The sequence below is a fragment of the Carcharhinus amblyrhynchos genome, chromosome 31 (assembly GCF_965287045.1).
Source record: "Carcharhinus amblyrhynchos chromosome 31, sCarAmb.v2.hapA, whole genome shotgun sequence".
NCBI classification, from domain to species: domain Eukaryota; kingdom Metazoa; phylum Chordata; class Chondrichthyes; order Carcharhiniformes; family Carcharhinidae; genus Carcharhinus; species Carcharhinus amblyrhynchos.
This window is the reverse complement of record NC_137354.1, coordinates 9,823,024-9,846,698: the sequence shown is the minus strand read 5'-3', so window position 1 is coordinate 9,846,698 and position 23,675 is coordinate 9,823,024. Positions and strand designations below refer to the sequence as shown.

Genomic DNA, 23,675 nt, shown 5'->3' with positions numbered 1-23,675 from the left:
AAAACGAATTAAAAAATACTCATTGTAGCCCTTTTCTCTTTTGAGATACATGATTCTTCCAAATGATTTTACAATTTTGTTGTGTGTTCTTGGCTGAAAGCCCAAACATCCATTAGTCTGTTGCAACAAGTTGTGCCCATGGGAAAACATTGCTTGATTGACAGCTTTTTCTCTTAGATATATTTCTCAATTACTCATGTTTATTTAGAGAAGGTAAAGAGGGGTCAAGCGCTTGTTTTTCTGTTATTGATACTGTAAATAACTGATTGACACTTTTATCGGTCTGTGGGAATTTTTTTTGTAAGGAAGTTTTGAATGAGTGAGTGATTTTTCAAAGTTTTTTCTCACTTGCTATAGGGTTCATTGGTTCTGTACAGAGCATAGATTGACATGGAGTGTATGTGGGGCCATTGGCAAAGGTGGAGTGGCATAGCTTGGCATGAAAAGCATGAGGAGCCAAGGGAGTGGGCGGAGGGGCATAAGTTGGTATGGGGACATTATAGGGAACGTGTAGGAGATGAGTGCTAAAGAGCATTTTTCTGTTCTACTGTAACCAGGACAAAGTCCCAAAGCAAAGGAGACAGGCCTTATAAACAGCCCACCTTCACACCTGGCAGCCCTTGTGGATGCCTCCAAACACTTTCCACATTCCATTCAGCATCGCTCCCACTCCCTCGGAATGAAAATTCTCCCTTTGTGGTTGCTTTCTCCTGAGGAGAATGGAGTGCAGGACAATGAAGAACATTTCTGGTAGGATGTTTTTTAGTTTGCTGAATTTTTTAGTTTAGTCTTAAGTTTACTATATAAGAACATATAACATGTGAAGTGATGTAACATATGGGTAGAAATATGTATGTTGTGTAAACTAGTATTTACAATTCTCATTCTTGTTTTCAAGGCCCTCCACGCTCTGACCCTTATCATATCTTTGTAACTACCTCCCACCATATAACAACAACTTGCATTGGTAGTATTCCTTCACCCTACTAAAATAGACTTCACAGAAGTTAAAAAAGGGCACATAAGGGGATATTAGGGCAGGTGACCAAAAGCTGGGTAAAAGAACATGTTTTAAGGAGTGTATTGGTGGTGAAAAGAAAGGAAGAGAGGCAGCAAGATTTAGGGAGGGAATTCCAGAGCTTTGGCAGCTGAAGGCACTGCCACCAATGGTAGTGATTGAAAATTAGCAATGCTGAAGGGATCAGAAATTGACAATTGAGAAGACTGATGGAGATTACAGGGATCCTTGGAAAAGTTTAAAAGTAAGGATGAGAATTTAAAAGTGGACCATTGCTTAACTGAAGCCAATGTTAATCATTGAGAACAGGGTAATGGGTAAACAGGACTAAGATATGGGCTGTTGACTTTTGAATAAACACAGGTTTTGGGGGAGGCGGGTAGTGTAGAATGTGGGCAGTCGGCCAAGACAGCATTGAAATTGTCAAATCTAGAGACAGTAAAGACATGAATAAGGATAGAGGCAGCAGATGGACTGAGACAGGAGTTAGGTTGTGCAACATTACAGAGCTGACATAGAAGGTCTCAGCATAGATATGTTGTTGAAAGCTCACCTTGGTGCCAAATGTGACACCAAGATTGTAAACTATCTAGTTCAGCTCGGACAGTTGCCAGGGAGAGATATGGAATTGGGGGCTAGGGATTTTTTTTTGCTGGAGACGCTGGTTTCTTTGTTCCCAAATTTTTGTGAGAGGATATTTCTGCTCATCCACCACTGCATGACAGGAAAGCAGTTTCTAGAATGTTGAGGGGTTCAGAGGATTGGTGGAGGCATTAAACTTTGTTGTCAGCGTACGTGAGAAAACTGATAGCTCTGCACTCCACCTATCAACTGCTTAAGTCCCACATTTTGAAATTCTCTCTATAAATTTTCCCATATCTACCTGTATCCCACCTCTTTTAAAATGCTCCTTCAACCCTAATTCTTTGATCAAGATTTTGATCCTAAATGGCTCAGTATCAGTTATCCAGTAACTCTCCTGTGTAGTGCCTGGAGACATTTTACTGTTTAAAGGTGCAATTTAATCAACATTGTTGTTCATAATGTAAAGATATCACATGTAAGCTGTGTATATAATACATGATTTGTAAAGTGGTGCCTGAGACACAAGTGATGAGGATAAAATTGAGGTGATTGCAACTTCAGGCATAAGTGGATGACCCATCTTGTCATCACTGATACTGAACCATGCAGGGTTGGTGAACTTACTTGAGGGTTTCCTCCCTGTGTGCAGGTAGAGGATGTTTCAGTGTTGCTCCATAGCATCCATTAGCCTGGTGAGGGAGCCCTCTGAAATTTGAGGTGTAGACTCCTTTGTGGTCATTCTTTTCATTGGACCTTAGTGGCTGTGGAGTGCTGGAAAAGCCTTTAAATGGAGTTGATTGAAGAGCTCAGCTGATGACAGGGTGGAAGAATCAGAGGCCACCCGCCACAGAGGCAGCATGATTTCTGTTAACATTTATTTTGTAAAGTGATGAGAAAAAGGCGTGTAAACCTATCAACACCACTGATGGACTAATCACCGCTTTTTCCATTCAGAACAACATTTTGCCAAAAAAAGGACAATTCAACCCATTAACTCCATTTCTCTCTCAACAGATACTGATAATCTGCTGAGTACTTTCAACACTTTCTGTAGTTGCGTAATGACCGGAAAGAGAAAATTAAAGAGGTGCCACACTTATGGGTTTAAGTTAAACACAATGTAAGTTTATTAGGAGATGCGGCTTGTTCAATGTCCAAGATGGAAGAGCCCCAAAAACCCCTCAGGTATTTCTGCTTGCAATACTACAGGTCAATGATGTTATGCACAACAGAGATGCAATCACTTTTAACACATAACATCCCTCCCCCTTTACTTCATTAGTCCCCAAATGACAATCCTTCTTAATGGTTAAACAGCAGACACAATTAAACAGTAGATATGTTATTTTGCATCATTTCCCATTGATACTTTTCATAAGACAGTCTCTCAGGTGAATGTTCATTTCATGTGGGTTGCATTCAACATTCTGGAATTTGGCTACTCAAGACCTTTGATCTTTTTCTTCTGTTGATAGAGTCATAAAGGTTTACCACATGGAAACAGACCCTCCAGCCCAACTTGTCCATGCCACCCAGTTTTTACCATTAAGTTAATCCCAATTGCCTGTGTTTGGCCCATATCCCTCTATACCAATGTAACTATCTGAAAGCTTTTTAAAGACAACATTGTACCCGTCTCTACTACCTCTGCCTTTTCGTTCAAGAGAATCTCCACCCTTTGTGTGAAAAAATTGCCACTCTGGACCCTTTTGTATCTTTCTCCCCTCTCACCTTAAACCTATCTTTGGGAAGAGATGTTGACTATCATCCCTATCTATCCCCTCATTATTTTATAGACCTCTATAAGATCACTCCTACGCCTTCTACACTCCAGGGAAAAAAGTCCCAGTATCCAGTATCTCCTTGTAACTCAAACCATCAAGTCCCAGTAACATGTGATAAATCTTCTCTACACACGCAACAAATCTCTCTCCATCCAAGCCCCTAATACTATGACTGTCCCAGTCAACGTTGGGAAAGTTAAAGTCTCCCACTATTACCACCCTATTTTTCTTGGAGCTATCTGTAATCTTCTTACATATTTGGTATAGAGAGATATGGGCCAAACACAGGCAACTGGGATTAACTTATGAAACTATTTCTGTGTCAGTTTCCATTGGTGTTGAAAGTTCTTCAGAATCAGAATTTGTTTCTGTAGTTAGTCTCTGTTCAGAGGTATCGTTATCCAACATTTCTGAAGTAAGTAGTTTTGGTGAAGTTTCAGTGATTTCACTTCATGAGGCTTGGATCTGGTCAGTATGACGTCACAAAACTCTCATCATCCATCTGTATAATGTAAGATATTGGATCTGTTTTTACTACAATAATGACAGGTACCCATTTTTTCTTGGTATTGTAGCTTCTTGCTAGTACTCATGCTCCCTCATGAATGTTCTATTAGAGTTTGTTTCTTCCTAACAATCTGTGCTTTTGTTATCATTCAACAATCTCTTAAGTATCAGTAAAAGATCAGCAAATGGCCTTAACTTTCTTTTGAAAAACTCATCTTGATGAAGTACCTTGGTCCTATAATGCTACGATGCTAATCCATTTGTCAATGGATTGTATAGAGCTGACTTGATATGCTGTATACCAATCCCTTTCAAGTAGTGTTTGAACTTATTGAAAATGAACTGTATTCCATTGTCACTTACGACCTGCTCTGGTCTAACAGGTCTTGCAAATATTTTGTCCAGCTTCTCAATATTCCATTCTGCTGTTGTTGATTTCATGATCATACTTCCAGGCATTCAGATTGTTCATCTACAATTACTGGGAACATGTGTCCCTCAATTGGACTAGTCTATGTGTACTCTCCTTCATGCTTGTTTTGACCATTCCCATGGATGTAATGTTTGTAGCGTTGAGGTGTTGCTTAGTTTTGCACAGGTTTGACATTACCCCACTTTCTCCATGATTTGTGCATCTAATCCTGGCTACCAACAGTAATGATGTGCTAATTCCTTCATTCTCACCATACCTGGATGTCTCTCATGTAGATATTCAAGGATTCTTCCATGCAACAATGGAGGAATAGGCACTCAAATTCCTTACAATAAAACTCTGCACTGTTAACTCAAGTTTTCTTGTGATGTAGAGCTTTAAGTCTAGATTTTTATAATGTACCTCTGTCATTGTTCCTTATAGAACCAGATTCATAACCTTCCCCAACTCTGGATTGGTTCTTGGGTGTCTCTGAACTTTAGATGAAGTCACAGTTACACTATTCACCTGTGAGAAATATATGATGTTAATAAAATTTTCTTTAGGTTTTTGTTTGCCAAGCTTGCCATTACTAATCAAAGTATCAGCATTCGTATGTTGCTCAGATTGACGAAGGGGCAAACCCCGAAAGCTTGTGGCTTTACTGTCAAATAAACTTGTTGGACTTTAACCTGGTGTTGTGAGACTTCTTACTTTGGTAGGGATGCCAGTCTCTTCTGCTTCCATTTTGAAATCCATGCCCTCATCACCCAGAGGGGCAGGCATGGGGTTGACTTACATACAAGACTCGACATTAGCTGTTACCATCCACATGCCTGGCAATGAGGCTTGCACTGACATGGACTCCCTATTTTTGAGATGGTTCAGATGACAAGGTTTTCCTGCATTTGGACCCTAGAAGACACAGGTCCTGTTTTCTCCTTTATGATTCTGGGGACCCAGCTGAGGCCATCCCCAAAGTTATTTGGACCCAGTCACATGAACTGGGTTACCAGTTTTGAATGTTCTGTCTGTCCTTACAGAAGCATGGTTCTGCTTCTGGTGTTTTTGTTGGGATTCCACTCTCCCCACCAGGTTTGGGAAAAGTAAGCTTAATCTTGTTTGAAGCCTCCACCCAATTAATAATTCTGCTGGGGCAATTCCTGTCATTGTGTGAGGGATATTCCTGTAGTCAAATGAAAATCATACCAGTTTGGTCGCTATGGAGCTTAAAAGTCTGAATCCTCTCGGTCATCCAATCCATTTGATGACAATATGTTGTCCTAATGTGTTTAGTCCATTGGAAAGCATGAAGATCTGAAATGTGGTGCTAGCAAAGGCAGTGCCACTGCCAGAGAGCAGGACTTAAGCTATTCCCATGCATGCAGCAACTTTGTTTCTCAATGGTAGCATGGGAAGGGGGTGGAACTCGTGATACATCTCCAACCATTTGGAATGCATGTCAACCATAATCAGGAACATGGATCCCAAACAAGGCCTGGCAATGTCTACGTGCACTCGCACCCAGGGCATACCAGGCCACTCCCATCGATATAGGGAGGCTGAAGCAGGGGAGTTTTTGATTCTCTTGGCATGGCTCACACTGCCTAACCAAGTCAGTAATGTCTGCATCAAGGCCAGGCCACCATATGTAGCTCCTGGCTAGCATTTTAATCTTTGAAATCCCAAGGTGGCTCTGGTGTAATTCCATAAGTATCAAACATTGCCCTGGGTGGGTGTCCACTATGCAGGAAACCCAGAGGATGATGCCATCCTCAACACTCAGCTTGCCTTTCTTCATCTAGCAGTTTTTCATTTCATCTGAGTCCTCTGAATTCCCCAAACGATATTATGTTTCTTAATATTGACAGGGCTGCTTCTTTTTGTATCCAGTCCTTGATTTGCCTTGCAGATACAAGTGAGGTGTCCAAAAGATTGTGGGTCATCATGACCTCTTCCACTGCTGGTGGTGAAGCTGAACCTCTGGGTAACAGCAGATGATTGAGTGCATTATCATTAGCTATCCAGGTCCCGCAGCAGTTCTCTAGGAGGTACCCATAACAAGGCCCAGCATTGTATCTGGGCAGAGGAAATGAGGGGTATTGCCTTCTCTTCTTTAAAAAGTCTCAGCTGTGGTTTATGATCAGTTACTATGAAAAAGCCTCTACCATAGAAATATTGATGGAACTTTTTATCGCCAAAGGCATTTCTAAATCTGGGAATACTTCCACTCAGTATCCAAGAGGGCCCTCAAGGTGTATGCAATAAGTTTCTCTGTCTCATCTCAGCAATGTGCCATTACTAACCGAACCTGTAAGTGGTGGCATTACATGTCAAGCTAAGGTCATTTTTGGAGTCAAAATATGTCAATAAATTAGAGGACAAAAATTGCTGTTTATCTCTGTTGAAAGCCTCTAGCTGCAGCACCTCCCAAGATCACATTTGATACAAGTGGACCAGCAAAGAAGCTAAATTAGTGATGAACTTCCCGTAATAATTCAGTAATCCCAGGAAGGATTTCAATTCCTTTGGGTTCTTTGGAATTGGTGCCTCCTTAATGTCCTCACCTTGTCTTCCACCGGATGAAGGTCCTTGCCACCTGCCCAATAATCCAGATACATCACAACACTTTCTTGGAAGACACACATTTCCCTTTTCAGGTGTACAAATGCAAATCGCCATAAAACCTCTTCCAGGTTCACTCGGTGTTCACATTCCCAAGTTCCTGTGACCAAGACATTGAGGTAACCACTGGAGTTTGTTCTCCCTGACCTGTGGAAAAATGACACATGCAAATGAAAGCCAAAGGGCAGGCGAATGTTCATATAGGTTTTTCTGCATATTAATTGTTACGTACTTTCAGGAAGGCTCATCCACTTCAAATTGGAGATGCACATGGCTCATGTCCAACTTTGAAAATGTTCGGTCCCCAGTTAACCTGGTGCACAAGTCTTTGATCCAGGGTAGGGAGTATCTGTCAAGCTTAGAAACCCTATTGACTGTAAGCATAGAGTCTCCACAAAGTCAGACCAATTATCCAGCTTAAGGGCAGGAACAATAGGTGCAACCCACTCTGTGAACGATATGGGTCTTATGATGCCCACCTTTTCCAGGCATTCTAGTTCTGATTCTACCTTTTCCAATGGGAGTATGGAACTGGTCTCATTTTAAAATGCTTAGGTGTAGCATCAGGGTCGTCGTAAATCTTAACATTGGCTCCTTTTATTTTTCCAAGTCCTTCTTTGAAGACTTCAGGGTACATATTGATGTCCTCATACAATCTCTCCATGCCCTGCCTTATTGATGTCTTCATACAGTTCCCCCCATGCCTAGCCTAAAGATCTCTAGCTAGTTCAGTCTGATGCGTTGAAACAAATCTCTCTCTGTAATGCTTATGTCCTTGCCTCATACAGTGATGAATAGAAGTCATGCCAACTGCTGTCTGTAAATCACTAGGATCACTGAGGTACCTTTTACAGAACATAGAACATTACAGTGCAGTACAGGCCCTTCGGCCCTCGATGTTGCGCCGACCAGTGGAACCAATCTAATGACCCTCTAACCTAAACTATTCCAATGTTATCCATATGCCTATCCACTGACCATTTGAACACCCTTAAAGTTGATGAGTCCACAACTGCTGCAGGCAGGGCATTCCACGACCTTACTACCCTCTGAGTGAAAAACCTACCTCTGACATCCATCCTATAATTACCACCCCTTAACTTAAAGCTATGTCCCCCTGTGTTAGCCATCACCATCCAAGGAAAAGGCTCTCACTGTCCACCCTATCCAATCCTTTGGTCATCTTGTATGCCTCAATCAGGTCACCTCGTAACCTTCTTCTCTCCAATGAAAATAACCTCAAGTCCCTCAGCCTTTCCTCATAAGACCTTCCCACCATACCAGGCAACATCCTGGTAAACCTCCTCTGCACCCTTTCCAATGCGTCCACATCTTTCTTATAATGCGGCGACCAGAACTGTACGCAATACTCCAAGTGCGGCCGCACCAGAGTTTTGTACAGTTGTAACATGACCTCACGGCTCCAAAATTCAATCCCTCTACCAATAAAAGCTAACACACCGCACGCCTGCTTAACAACCTTATCAACCTGGGTGCCAATTTTCAGGGAGCTATGCACATGTACCCTGAGATCTCCCCGCTTGTCAACGCTACTGAGAGTCCTTCCATTAGCCCTATATTCTGTACTCCCGTTATTCTTACCAAAGTGAATCACCTCACACTTTTCCATATTAAACTCCATCTGCCACCTCTCGGCCCAGCTCTGCAGCTTATTTATGTCCCTCTGCAAACTGTAACATCCATCCTCACTGTCTACAACTCCTCCAGCTTTGGTGTCATCAGCAAATTTACTAACCCATTCTTCTACACCCTCATCTAGGTCATTTATAAAAATGACAAACAGCAGTGGTCCCAAAACAGATCCTTGAGGTACACCACTTGTAACTGAACTCCAGGTTGAATATTTCCCATCAACCACCACCCTCTGTCTTCTATCAGCTAGCCAATTCCTGATCCAAACTGCTAAATCACCCTCAATCCCATGCATCTGCATTTTCTGCAATAGCCTACCATGGGGAGCCTTATCAAATGCTTTGCTAAAATCCATATACACCACGTCAACCGCCTTACCCTTATCCACTTCTTTGGTCACCTTTTCAAAAAACTCGATAAGGTTTGTGAGGCACGGCTTACCCTTCACAAAATCGTGTTGACTATCCCTAATCAATTTATTTCCCTCTAGATGATTATAAATCCTATCCCTTATAATTCTTTCCAAAAGTTTGCCCACAACAGAAGTAAGGCTCACTGGTCTATAATTCCCAGGATGGTCTCTACTCCCCTTCTTGAACAAGGGGACAACATTTGCTATCCTCCAGCCTTCCAGCACTATACGTGAAGCCAATGACGACATGAAGATCAAAGCCAAAGGCTCTGCAATCTCCCCCCTAGCCTCCCAGAGAATCTGGCCCAGGGGACTTATCTATTTTCACACTCTTAAGAATTGCCAACACCTCCTCCTTATGTATCTCTATCCCGCCGAGTCTACTACCTGGTATCGCAGTATTCTCCTCAACTACACTAACTTTTTCCTGCGTGAATACTGACGAAAAATACTCATTCAGTGCCTCTTCCATCTCTTCATGCTCCACGCACAACTTCCCACTGCTGTCTCTGACTGGCCCTAATCTTGCCCTAACCAATCTTTTATTCTTGACATACCTGTAGAAAGCTTTAGGATTTTCCTTGATCCTATCCGCCAAAGCCTTCTCGTGTCCTCTTCTAGCTCTTCTTAACTCTCTGTTTAGTTCCTTCCTGGCTAATTTATAACTCTCCAGTGCCCTAACTGAGCCTTTGCATCTCATCTTTACATAAGCCTCCTTCTTCCTCTTCACCAGAGATTAAACTTCAGTGAATTTATCTTCAGTGACTGTCCTGTGTAGGTGGCCAGCCTCGCCTTTGTGTTTTCCAAGTTCAGGAGCTGAATACCAGCCCAGAGGTGATTATAAGTCTTCTTCCCGGTAATGGAAATGCAGCTCCCTGTATCTATTTCCGTTTTTAGTAGATGGATATTTACCAAAAACTCCCTCACAATCGTGTCAACCTTTGTTTTGGAGATGCATTTTAATTGCTCTGCCCCTTGTTATGGGCCTCTCTGCCAGTACTGGCTTTGGCCTTTTCTCAAAATAAAATGCATTTTGACTGTTTTTCTATCTTAGCCTTAGTAGTGGTCTTCTGCAGTACTTGCAGTAGTCTGCCATCTGGCATTGATAACCTTCTGGAATATGCTTTCTAGGAATCTGAAGGCTGTCCCTGATGGCCCTTGACTGCTTGGAAATACAACTAGGGCTCCATCACTGCCAGGGATGCTGGGATATTTTATTTATACCGTTGTTTTCAGTTGAGGGATGGATGTTTCATGAGGCCCCTTCCCCCAATTGGAGGACGCTGCTATCTGACATCCCCTGCAATTCCTATGCTCCTTTCTCTGCATTCTCTAATGAAAGAGTTATCTCAATGGCCTTCTTTAGGTTTAAATTTGGTTCTGCCTATAATTTTCTTTTGGACTGACACCTTGTTAAATCTGCAGACCAGCCTATCTCACATGTCATTCAGGGATGGCCTGAATTCACAATGTTCTGCTAATTTTCGAGGCCTGATCAGAAATTCAGTGACAAAATCCTCAGGGATTCACCCTGCCATGTTAAAGCAGTATCGTTCAAGCACTACAGAAGATTTTGGGTCATAATAATTTTTAATTCATTAAAGGTTTTGGAGTCAGGAGTATCTGGGTAGGCCAGGCTTTTATTTTGACTGAAGGTCAGGATATTGCATGCCATCAACGGGATCACATTTTGCTTCTCAGCCCCCTTGATACAGTTGACACGAGAAAAGTAACATATGCACTATGTGTACTGGGTCCAGTCTTCTACATTTGCATCATCGGCTTCAAGTTTCCAAACAAAAGGCATATTTCTTACCAAAGGATTATTCGTCTCGACAGTTAAGATGGTGTGGGGGCAGGGAGCCAAATGTAAAAAATTAGCGAGGCCAATCTTCCACCATCGATCACCCTTTTATTTGCAGAGATACCTGAATGTCTTTCGAAAGCTACAGGGTCCAGATCAGTCCCGAGTCTATCAACTGTTGGCCTGAATATAGCAAGCTTGTTTTAAACCACTCCCCTCCCCTCCCACACCTCCTCCCCCCCCCCCCCCCCCCCACCCCGCCAACTGCTCCTTCCCTAATGGGTGAATCTCATATTCAATGAAGCCCATGAGGAAATCTATTGATGATCCCCTTTGCCACCATAACAGAGATGTTGCTTGTTCACTGTCCAAGACAGAAGAACCCCTCTCCCCAAAAGCTAACATATATCTCTGCTTGTGTCACTATCACAAGATATTATGCACAGCAGAGATGCAACCACTTTGATACATAGCAGAAGTTAATTAGTTACTGCTTTGGAATCTTTTGTTTTCATTCTTTAATTCAGGGTGAAGAGTTCCACCTAAGAATACAACATTTCAGGTTGGGACATTAATTAAAATGCAACAGCTTAACAAGGGATGGACACATCCACAGCAGAAAGCAACCCTTCCAGTCTGGCATGAGGCCACAGTGGGATCTGAAAATAAAAATGAGAATTTTTAATCGAATTGTTGCTTGACTGGGAGGCAATGTAAGTCAGAAAACACAGGGCACATTAATGAACAGGGATTGCTGTGAGTTAAGACACAAGCAGCAGAGTCTGAGGTGAGTTCACATTTACTGAGGGTATAATATGGGAAACCAGCCAGGCAAACATAGGAAAACCAAGGCACTTCAGAAACATTTGTTCAGGCAACACTGAATATCAAACCAATGAGGCAGATAGCAAAACAGGTTACAACATGCAAAGTCAAAGAAGTAGGATGTAGAGAAGCAGAATTAAGGAACTGAGATTCAGAACGAGGAGGTTCAGACAGAGTATTCCAGAGCTTAGTCACACTTAGTTTACTTAGTGAGTAAAGGCACTGCCACCAAGGATGGAGTGAGTGGTGATGTGTAAGAGGCTCACAGTTCAAAGAATTTTCAGGGGCTTGTAGATCTAGAGGAAATGACAGAATATGGGAAGACTGAGCCACACAGATCTTGGTACAGGTTGACTTCCACTCTGTCTTGGGAGCTATTGTGATGACCACTTCCGAGGTGAAGTCCTCAAATTTGTTAATTTTCATCCCCTCTGTTGGAACTCTCTCACCATGAGTTCTCCATTTATTAGATTTTGGATGGAATACACCCTCCCCCCCGAATTGTTGTGCACTGCATGAGAAGGGTTGAACTGTCATTGTTTCCTCATTCAATGCTGTTGGGTTGATCGCAAGAAGATTACTTTGAAAAGGATCTCTTTCCTTGCAGATATATATTCCCAGTTCCAATTTTGTATTATAAAAGAAGTCAATTTAACTAGGCTTTCTTGAATTAAAGTGTATATTTATTATCTACTACATGTGATCCATTTGAATACAATCACACAGATTAGAAATGTGAATTGATTCCAAAAATAAGTTTAAAACAATATATGAATCAGTCTTTGACTTGTCCATGAACAATAGATGATGAAATGTTGCAGCCATTTGAGATTGGTGAATGCAGTAGTGCTGAATTCAGCAGTTGAATAGCTGCTTTTGAAATTCCAGGGTTACTCAGTTCAACTGAGAAGAATTGCCCTGCTTCTATTTCAATTGTTGCTTTACGACTTGGCTTTTTCAGGAATCAGAAAGAGAGCAAAACTTTTATTCCACCTATCAGAGCAAGAGTGATGGCTGCTGTCTTTCCTTACTTCTGTGTTACACTCCAACACACCCAGCATTAGTCCATGCTGACGAAGTTTTGCAGTTGATGTTTTATCCCAGTTTCCCATGTATTCTTGGAAGGCAAAAATCCACAAACAGGAGAAAGGGTGGGATATTCCATTGTTTCTCAGGATTTGTTACCAACCACACAGGAGCAATTCAGTGACTGAATTTATATTCCCAGAATTTACATTCTCAGCCATCTTTTGGCTAGGGTAGAATGCCAAAGAAGTGGAACAACATAACTGCTATCATCCACACTGGGGAAGCAGGCTACTTTTTCATCCGACTGTCAGAGAGGCCTGTTCCATCTAACATTGAGACTCACAGCATATTACAGATGTTCTCATCGAAAAGACGCAGTATTATGCCTTCGCTGAACCAGGAAAAGACACTTCCCAGACATGGTCATCTAAGCTGTGTTGTGTGCTATTAGTTGGATTTGACTCTTAAGAGTTACTAAATTAGATACTGTTTGAGGAAAAGGGCTGTCTCTGTGAGTTCAGAGAACGTTCTTTAAAAAGTAACTTGGATGAGCACTTGCCATGTCGAAACATTCAAGGCTATGGGCCAAGCGTAAGTAGGTGGGATATCGGGTGTTTCATGTGTGTTGGTGCAGATGTGATGGGCCAAAGGGTCTCTTCTGTGATTCCATAATTCTATGAACATGGGTATATTTTGGGAAGAGATAATTTCAGATAAAATGGTGTGTTTCATTACTAATATATCAAAGTGTCATAGTTTACATTAGTCTTTCTTGCTATTTGTTTTTCATTTACTTTACTTTAATAAATACTCTTTATTGATTGTTTATACAATGGCTGGACTGGTTCCTCACTCTGTAGTACTTTGTTCCTCACATTCCAAACAAATATACACGACTAAGAACCATTGTTTCAAGTTATCCTTTGGGGTTTTGAGACACTTTCACAGGTTAATATCAGCATGGTTCTCAACAGTACCTACACAGCAGAAACTGCAGCAGTATGAGAAGATGGCTAACCGTCATTTTCGCAAGAGCAATGACTGATGGACAATAAAAATCCTGGCCTTGCCAGGGATGCTGACATTCTATGAAATACTTTTTAAATGCCACAGTAATTAGAAGGCTCCATTACTCGTAGTGCTTAGGCAATGATTTACAGTTCTGAGTAGATCCTTTTTGATTGACAATGGTCCTAATAATTAAATTCCCTTCCACTGTATTTCCTTGTTTAGATAGCAAGGGAAGCAAACTTCCTTTCTCTACACACACTGGTTTGTGAAGTCACCTTTACGTATTTGGCACATTTTTAAAAAATCGCTTAATTGTAGTTCTAAAATGAAGTAGGCCATTACGTTAGTACGAGCAAACAAAAGGAACACGAGTTAAATGAACCAATCCAGGATGGTATTAGCAAAGGCGGGGGAGTAGCTTGTAGCTGGTTGGTTTCTGCCTGTGCGGAAGCGGATACTTTCTGCATTGCTACAGAGAGACCCACGCCCTAAGCAGACAGACAGTCGCTCTGAGTTATAAGGGAATCAGGATGGCTGCTGGCAATCCCCGCGTTTTCATGGATATTTCTGCGGACGGTGAGTCCCTGGGTCGGATCGTGATGGAGGTGAGTCGGGTTCCTGGACCTTGCTCATTCCTGTCTCGCACAAAACGTGCTGCCAAAGAGAGTTCCGATTAATCTGAAACCTTCTCCCGCGAGGAAAAGAGATCTGATCTGGTTGGTAGCGAGTGGATGGGGGAACCTTTAGTGAAATCCTAGCAGCGATGGGAACATGTTTCAAAAATTAAAACTGGAAACACTCAGCAGGTCAGACATGTGAAGTGAGAGAAGTTCGCTCCATGGACAGTGCGGCCCATTGTCTTTCAAATTTCATTCCCAGATGATAAAATCAATCTTTTCAAAATAGGGAGGTGGGAAAAGAAATAGCGTTTATATATATTTCCTTAGGGAAAGCATTGCAAAGTCCTTCCCAGATGTCTTAATTTCTCCAACAGAGGTTATCTTTGGGGGGGGGGGGGGAGAGGGGGGAGTGGGCCTGAAACACCGGCGGCATGCAGACTGTGACAGCGGACAAACAGCATTGGTGCTGCCTTTTTTTTTATTCCCAACAGTCTTTTCTGCCTGAAATCCGCTTCGAGCTTTCTGGAATCTCAAGCACATTGCAGAGAAAAACTGGTGGCTTTCAGCGGCCATCTTTATGACTTAGTGTCCATCTTAAAAAAGGAAGATTAACGTACTTTACAAACTCTGTAATACGTGTTTGTCTCAGAACATTCCTGCTCTAGGTGACACGCACTGACGAGGCGGGGATGCAGTCGGGACGTGAATGGATGTGGCGAAACCTGCTTGTCTGCTGCTGTGCCTGGCACAGTTGGCTGAATAATCACTTGGCAATTGAAAACTAATGATATTATTGATTTACATTGGATAGTGGTGCACTATTTATGAAATATGGAGTTCCTATACTGTCAGTTGATGCCTTGTGGTGCAGTGAGTAGTGTCCCTGCTTTTGAGTCAGAAGCTATTGATTTTGATCCACCCCTGGACTTGATGGCCAAGGAAGGTGTGTTCATAATGTGACCTTATCTTGTAAATCCTTCCTGCACAGGTCTGTAGCAAGTGGGAGGAGCTGGTGAGACACATGACAGGGAGAATATTGAAGGCTCTATCATCAATATCTATAGATCTAGCCTACAACATAGATACAAAAGTGTATGTGGTTATAGCAACTCTGAGGAACTTTGTAATGTCCTAACTATGGGTCGTGGGCTTTAAAGAAAAAAGATGTGGTTTGCACAAGTCAATTCAAAATAACAGTTGTATTTTTGGAGCTGTTCCTGAACAGAATAGAAAATGAAACCATGGCAGGAGCTTGTGAATCACTCCAATGATATTGCTGTTAAATCATGTAACTGGCTACTAGCGATCATGCAATCACTTAAATATGTAACAAACTGTGTAACACACACCACAGACTGAGGGTATTGCATGGAAGCCTGAGTGTTTTGGGATTTCTCTACAATGGAAAATTGAAAAATCCCTGTTTGGTTTATTAATCAGTGATCCAGTAAAATAATCCCACAATCAGCAGTCTTTTATCTTCTACTTATACTATTGCTCTGTACGAAGCTTGTTCTTCTGTAATTATCATTGAGGTAATGTTTGAAAAATGATTGCATTTGTAAAACTGTGGTATTTTTGTTATTGTCCATGATGGATTTACTGAAATTGTACACTGCTTTTCTTTTCAGCTCGACGCTGATGTCGTCCCAAAAACTGCAGGTAAGTCCCAGAAACTAACTTTGCTGAGCTAAGGAAATTCTGTTGTTTAAAGGTGTTCTCTTACTCTGAATGATTGATTCTGTTGCAGAAAATTTCCGTGCGTTATGCACTGGTGAGAAGGGATTTGGTTACAAGGGCTCTTCATTCCATAGAATCATTCCCCAATTCATGTGCCAGGTAAAAGAGCAATGTTATTTTGTATCTAGTTGGGAATATCTCTTCTATTTGAGTAAGTAATTAAAACCTGTTCAACTTTCACTTGTTCAGGGTGGTGATTTCACAAGGCATAATGGCACTGGTGGGAAGTCCATCTATGGTGAAAAGTTCAAGGATGAGAATTTCCAGCTGAAGCACACAGGACCTGGTAAGTCGGGTGTTCTCATTGTTGGAGTGGGAAAAGTGTTTTGAGGGTGTTGTTTGTTGGGGAGTGTGGTGGTCAGATGGATCAAGCAGAAGATACAAGGACAGGAAGATTGGCTTTAAATGGCTGTGATGCTCAGTGTGGGAAAGCCACTCTGCATGATTGTGTGGCTTGGCTTGTTGAAGAGTATTTGGAGTGGGGGCAGTGTGCAGTTTGTAGCTATCACATGTGCTTATGTGGTATAGATTGTCCTTGTCTTACAGGAGCAGTACTATAATCATGAATTAAATTATTTTGTAGGACACTATCAAATGTGTTTGCATCAAAGATTGGGGGGAGGGGTGGGCTAGGGTAAAGAGAGACGAGCTGTGGCAGGGCCATAAAATCCTGGTCTTCAGAAATGTTGATGTCAAAAGGTGAACAGGAGGGAGGATCTTAATACAATCCCCACCAATCTCCAAGAAAAGGATGCTGGAAAAGCAGTTAGACCTAAAGGCACACAGAATCTGGTGGCCTGCATACCTGAATTTTTAAAGGTGACTACAGATTGATTATAATAAATTCATTAGATTCTGCAAGGATCCCAGTGGATTGGAAACTGACTAATGTAACACATTTTATTAACAAAATTGGCCAGTTAGCCTCAACCTGCCATAGGGAAATTGCTAGAATCCATTGTTATGGTGGTTGTAGCAGGATACTAATCAATAATTTTATTAGGCAGTGTCAACGTGGTTTTGTTAAAGGGAAAGTATGGTTAATTTATTATGGCTTTTGGAGGAAGTAGCAAGCTAGGTGGATAAAGAGGAACCTGTAGATGTAAGATAGGAAGCAAAACTGTACTTGGTGCACTATTTCAGATGTGGTCTCACCAAGGTCCTGAACAGCTGCGCTTTGATTCTCCTTCAGGAAACATATTAGTCTTCTTAACACTTGCTATACCTGCATACTAACTTCTTGATTCATGTACCAGGACACCCAAATCCCTCTGTGTCGTAGAGTTCTGCAATCTCTCTATTTATATAGTATACTGCTTTTGTATTCTTGACAAAGTGGACAAGTTCACAGTTTCCCATGTTATGCTCCACCTGCCAAGTTTTTTTACCCAGTCACTTATCTATATTTCTTTGTAGGCCCTTTACCTTCCCCTGACAACTTGCTTCCCTATCTATCTTGGAGTGCACATATGATGGTTTTCTGGAGCAATGCTTTGAGGAACCAACAAGAGAGCAGACCATCTTGGATTGCGTGTTGTGCAATGAGAATGGATTAGTTGGAAATCTAATTGAGCCCTTGGGGACAAGCAACCATAATATGGTAAAATTCTTTATCAAGGTGGATAGTAAGTTAGTTGATTCTGAGACCAGGGTCCTGAATCTGAGGGGAACTATGATGGTATGAGGCATGAAATTAGCCATGATGGACTGGGAAACATTATTGAAAGAAAAGACAGTGGACAGGAAATGGCAGGCATTTAAAGAATTAATAAGTGAACTCCAGAAGTTGTTTATTCATGTTCTGGAGCAAGAGTGGTAAGGGAAACCATGGCTGACAAGGGAAATTAGACATAGTATCAGATTCAAGGAAGAAGCATACAAATTTGCAAGAAAAAGCAATAGGCCTGAGGATTGGGAACAGTTTAAAATTCAGCAAAGGAGGATCAGAAAGCAAGCTTGTGGAGAACAAAACTAACTGTAAAAGTTTCTATAGGTATGTATAGAGAAAAAGAATATAGGCCCCTTGCAGTCAGAAATGGGAGAATTCATAACAGAGAATAAAGAAATGGCCAAGGAACTAAATTTGTACTTTGCTTCAGTGTTCACAAAGGTGTAGTGTGGTGATGCAGTCACACTTGTAGTATTGCGTGCAGTTTTTGTGTCCTTATTTGAGGAGGGATATCCTTGGTTTACCAGGGATGGCAAGTCTGTCATATGAGGAGAGACTAAATCAGTTAGGATTATTGTGTGTGTAAACAATCTGATAGGATAGATTCAGAAAAACTGTTACCAATGGTGGACAAGTCCAGAACTAGGGGTTACAGATTTACCCTTATCCACAGTTTGAGGATAAGGGTAAATCTTTTAGAACTGAGGTGAGGAGAAGTTTTTTTCACTGAGGGTGGTGACTCTGGAATTCACTACCACAGAATATAGTTGAGGCCAAAGCATTGTCTGATATCAGAAGAAGTTAGATATAGCTCTTGGGACTAAAGTGATATGGGGGGAAGGGAGGGTCAGGATATTGAATTTGATGATCAGCCATGATCAAAATGAATAGCAGAGCAGGGTTCAAAGGGCCAAGTGATCTACTCCAGCTTCTAGTTTCTATGTTTTTATCTTGGTGTCATCAGCAACATTTAGTTCTGTTACCAATGTCCAGTGATAGACTGTAAATAGTGGAGGCCCCAGTGCTGATCCCTGTGACACTCCACTCGTTACAGCTTTCCAAACTGATTTATCTCTATGCTTACTGTTGACTGTGCAATCCTTTATCCATGCTACACTAATTCAGGAATAAGAGGTCTCCCGTTCAAAGCAAAAGTGAGGAGAAATGTTTTGAGGGTCATCAGTCTGTGGAATTCTCTTCCCCAGGAAGCAGTGGAATCTGGGCCATTCAATTCAAGATTGAATTGGACAGATTTTTAATAGACAAGGATGATGGTGTTTAATGGCCAAGCAGACTTGAAGGGCTGAATGGCCTGCTGCTCCTGAATCCTACTATCTTATAGGTTGGGTCTTTATTTTTGTTTTTATTTGGGTCACAGATTAGTGAAATCCCAATGATTGTTTCAGTGAGGTGAGCTTTTTTGGGATATGTGACTATTAGTTCAGGAAGGTAGAGAGGAGGGGAATTTGTCATGTGCTGATTTTATTTGACCACCTCTGGTCACAAGATTTAATGTAAAAGGAATTTTTTTGCAATTTTTTTTTTCAGACTAAACAGTTATGTTTTCAAGAAGTCAGTGCAGTCAGACTTTCTTGAGTTAAAGATAAAGAGTTCATTAATCACTAAAAGCAAGAAGATAGTAAAATGCATACATATACATTCAAACACATTAGAATGAAGAATTGTGTTCAAAGTAAATATTTTAGAAAGTCATATGGAACCAACCTTGACTCATGAGGCGTAGATATTTCAGCATTGCAATTTGAAGTTCCAATAGAGTGGACGTCAGCAGGTGATTACTCGGTTTTGTGATTCCAGTCTACGGTACTTTAGTACAGAAACTTATCCATTCTTTTAGCTGCGGTCTTGGCTGACTTCCACAGTGAGAAAAGTTGCAATATACCTGTAAAAATAGCTAATTGCAGTGGTACTGAGTGAGCTTGATGGTTTTTATTTCTGTGTCAAACGCCAGCAATTGTTCTCTCTGAACGTATGTGCACACAGCAGAGAATCTGGGGCAACTTATTAGCTGGTACAGCTAATCCAACTGTGCATTGTGCAACAAATCTCTGAGATGGCATTATATCTTTGTCCCCAGTGGTGATGGTAATTAATTTCTGGATGCTTTTAAAGGTACCTTGTCAAGCAACAGGGTTGAGTTCCATTGTCTCTCGGAGAATCACCCTCAGATCATAGAATCCCCAGTACAGAAAGAGGTTGTTTGGCCCATCGAGCCTGCACTGAAACAATCCCATTCAGGCCCTATCCCTGTAATCCTATGTATTTATCCTTCTAATCTCTCTCTCTCTCTCTCTCTCTCTTTCCAACACACACACACACACACACACACACACACACACACACACACACACACACACACACACACACACACACACACACACACACACACACCCCCCCCCCCCCCATGGGCAATTTAGCGTGGCCAATCAACCTAACCCTCACATCTTTGGGAGGAAACTAGAGCACCCACAGGAAACCCACACAACAAGCAGTGACCCAAGCAGGGATTGAACCTGGGTCTCTGGTGTTGTGAGGCAGCAGTGTTTGCCACTGTGTCACTCTAAAAGCCCTGCACCTTTGTATTCCCAGGTGGTCTCCCATCCAAGCACTAAACAGGCCTGTGTCTGCTTAGCTTACAAAATTGGACATTTTCAGACAAGCATGCCCTGAGGCAATTTAGCCAGTGGCTTGTGTGCCCATTCTTTTAAAAACTCGTAGTTGAAGTCCAATATTTATGGGATGAAATTCAGTCTTCTCAATATAAACTTCCATTTCAGTTTCCCACAGGTATACCATCTTGTTTCTGCTCATATCCACATCAAACTATTTGCCTTCACACATAACAACCGTCCTTTGATGTTCTGAACCTTGCTGTTTACAATCTTCTATTTAATTGAGTTATTCACAAGCCTCTGCTCATCTACCACAGCAATATTGGAAAGATGTTAGCTTACTGGCCATTCACACTGCAGCAGAGGTGTGGTGAATTTGGTGCCCAGCCAAATCTCCATTCACTGCAGTGGGATAGGAAAATAGTGTGAATGGTTGTAATGTTGTGTCCCACCTCCATCCTCAATGATTGGGCAGAAAATACAGCCTCTGCACTTAAAATATATGTAAGGAGTAAGAATTTCAATTAGAGGGAGATTGTTCTTGCATGTCTTTAAACACATGAACAAATCAGTTGACTTGCTCAGGTAATCCTATTTTTCCTGATCTGTTCGATGGACAGTTCACCGGGTGCCCTACCCACCAATCTTTCCTGGACTCACTTTGGCCCCACTTAGCAGCAGCCAGAGTGCAGCTGTGAAAATTGTGTAGCCAGCAATTGTAACAGTAAACCAGGGGCAGCTCTTAATTGAAGGGAAAGTACAATGTGTAGCAAATTGGGAAACTTTATTCTGAAGTGCAAACCAATATTTTCATATCCTGGGATCTTCCATGTTTAGTGAATTGTTCCATTTCACACAAATTGTATCCTGCTATCCTCCTCCACTGTTGACGACAATATGATCAACCATTAAACTATAAGACTCAGTTTCCTGTTGAAGTGCATCCATATTATGAATCTATCCACTTTCAGATACTCATATAAACCTACTACACTCTTCCACCCTCCCCAGCCACTTCCAAGCCCAGAAATGCACTTTAACATTACATTAGCTCTTAAAGAAAATTGTACAGGAGAGGAAACTGAACACTTATAGAATGCTTATGTTTTTTTGTAATCTTGCTGTTACAGGTATCCTGTCTATGGCTAATGCTGGGCCAAACACAAATGGATCCCAGTTCTTTCTCTGCACCGTGAAAACTGATTGGCAAGTGCAGTCTTAATATTTTCTCTGTACGTTTTCGCTGCAGGCTTCATTGGTCACTAATGTCTGTTGCTTGAATTTTGCAGGTTGGATGGAAAACATGTTGTGTTTGGTTCTGTGGTAGAGGGGTTCAATGTTGTGAGCAAGATGGAAAGCTTGGGCAGCCAAAATGGAAAAACCTCCAAAAAAGTTACCATCGTTGATTGTGGGCAGCTGAACTAATTGTATTTGCAAATGGAATTGTACAATTTAAATAAAATGTGATCATTTACACTTATGTTAAGGCATTTAAAAAATCTTGTTTTAAGAGTTTTAAAGCAGAGCTATTTAAATGAACTAGGAAACTAGGTTAAAAGATATGACAGTAGAGATGCAGTGGCAGATTTTACAGCATAGGCACTCAGCATAGATTTATCCCAGTGACCACCACTTGGAAAAAATTGCAACCAGCCTCCCACCCGATGACTCTATCTACACTTCCTGCTGCCTCAGCAAAGCAGCCAGTATAATTAAGGACCCCATGCACCTCAGATATTGGGAAAAAGATACAAAAGCCTGAGGTTGTGTACCAACAGACTTGAGAACAACTTCTTCCTGGCTGCTGTCAGACTTTTGAATGGACTTCCCTTGCATTAAGTTGATCTTTCTTTGCACTCTAGCTATGATTGTAACACCACGTTCTGCACTCTTTTTTCTTCTCCATAAATGGTATGCTTTGTATAGCGCACAAGAAACAATACTTTTCACTATGTTAATACATGTGATAAATCAAAATCATCTATGGCTAATTAAAGAATATTTCTGATTGAAAGGAACGCTGCAAAGATTCTTGGCAAGTCAGAAGCTAGTTATGTTTTTAGAAACAACAAAAATATTTTACTCTATTCTAAAGTTACAACGCCAATGCTCAGTAGACTGGACAAATCTAAATCCGTTCTTTGCTTGCTCCCAAAGCCAAGTCCAAATTAAATCCAATTCATAGTCCTCACAAAAAAAGACAAGATCCAAGCTGAGAAGAAAAGGCTTTGCATCTGATATTGGGCTTGATCTAACACTTGATTTTAGTCTTGTCTCAGCCTTATGGCTAAGGAGAGGGGAAAAACCTACCATGAATAACCCAAGAAGTTAACAAGGGTATGAATTTGAGCTCAAAACATTTAGATGACAAACGTCAATGGTGGGCTAGAAGAATAGGATAAATTGGGAATGCCAGCAAAGCTGGATTTATAATTGGGAGTGAGAAAATAAACAGGACAAACATACAAACACAGTAAACTTTTTTAAAATAGCTATATCAAAAGGAAATAAAAGAAAGTATTGCTCCCTTAGAGAATAAAACTGAGAAGTAATTATGGGGAACAAGGAACTGTCAGAGGAGTTAAATAGCTACTTTGCATCTCTTTAGCAGATACTACAAGCTTCTCAAATAGTAAAAGAATATGGAGAGGAGTTACACGTAGTCACCATCGCCAGAGAATTTGTTATAGGCAAACCAATGGGGGCTAAAGGCTGACAAGACCCCTGGACCTGATGTTTGCACACTACAATTTTAAAGGAGGTAACTACAGAGATAAATGCAGTTCTAGACATTATTCAAAAATGTTACATCTGGAACTGTGCCAAAGGATTGGAAAATTGCTAAAGTAATATCCTTGCTCAAAAAGGAAAGGAGGTAAAATGTCAAACTGCAGGCTAGTTAGTCAGTTATTGGAAAAAAATCTTAGAATCAATTGTTAAGAAGAGAATAGCAGAGCATTTGGAAAATTGTAATCTGATCAAGCCAAGTCCACATGCTTTTGTGTAGAGGAAATCATGTCTGAGAAATTTACTAGAGTTCTTTGAGGAGGCATCAGCCAGAGAAGAACCAGTTGATGTTGTTTAATTGGATTTTCAAAAGAAGTTTGATAAAGAGTCACACAAAGGGTACTTTAATGATAGGTGCTCCTGATGTTGGAGATATTATTTTGGCATAGAGAGAGGATTGGCTAGCTAACAGGAAACAGTGAATAGTAGGCCATAATGGATTTTTTCTTAGTTGGAGGGGAGTAACCAGTGGAGTGCCACAGGAATCATTGCTAAAAACACAGCTGTTCACAATATAAATGATTTTGAGGAAGGAACAGAGCGTAATATGGCCAAATTTGC

General features: G+C 41.3%; 1 protein-coding gene across 1 annotated transcript; it reads left to right on the top strand.

The window, feature by feature from the left end:
* Positions 1–14,107: 14,107 nt before the first annotated feature.
* LOC145360578 (peptidyl-prolyl cis-trans isomerase A-like) lies at positions 14,108–21,807 on the top strand. The gene is made up of 6 exons (XM_080215906.1): positions 14,108–14,270; positions 15,917–15,947; positions 16,036–16,124; positions 16,215–16,311; positions 21,458–21,533; positions 21,617–21,807. Exons 1-6 carry the CDS (start codon positions 14,196–14,198, stop codon positions 21,750–21,752), a joined length of 504 nt encoding a protein of 167 aa, XP_080072032.1. The 5' UTR covers positions 14,108–14,195; the 3' UTR covers positions 21,753–21,807.
* Positions 21,808–23,675: the final 1,868 nt, after the last annotated feature.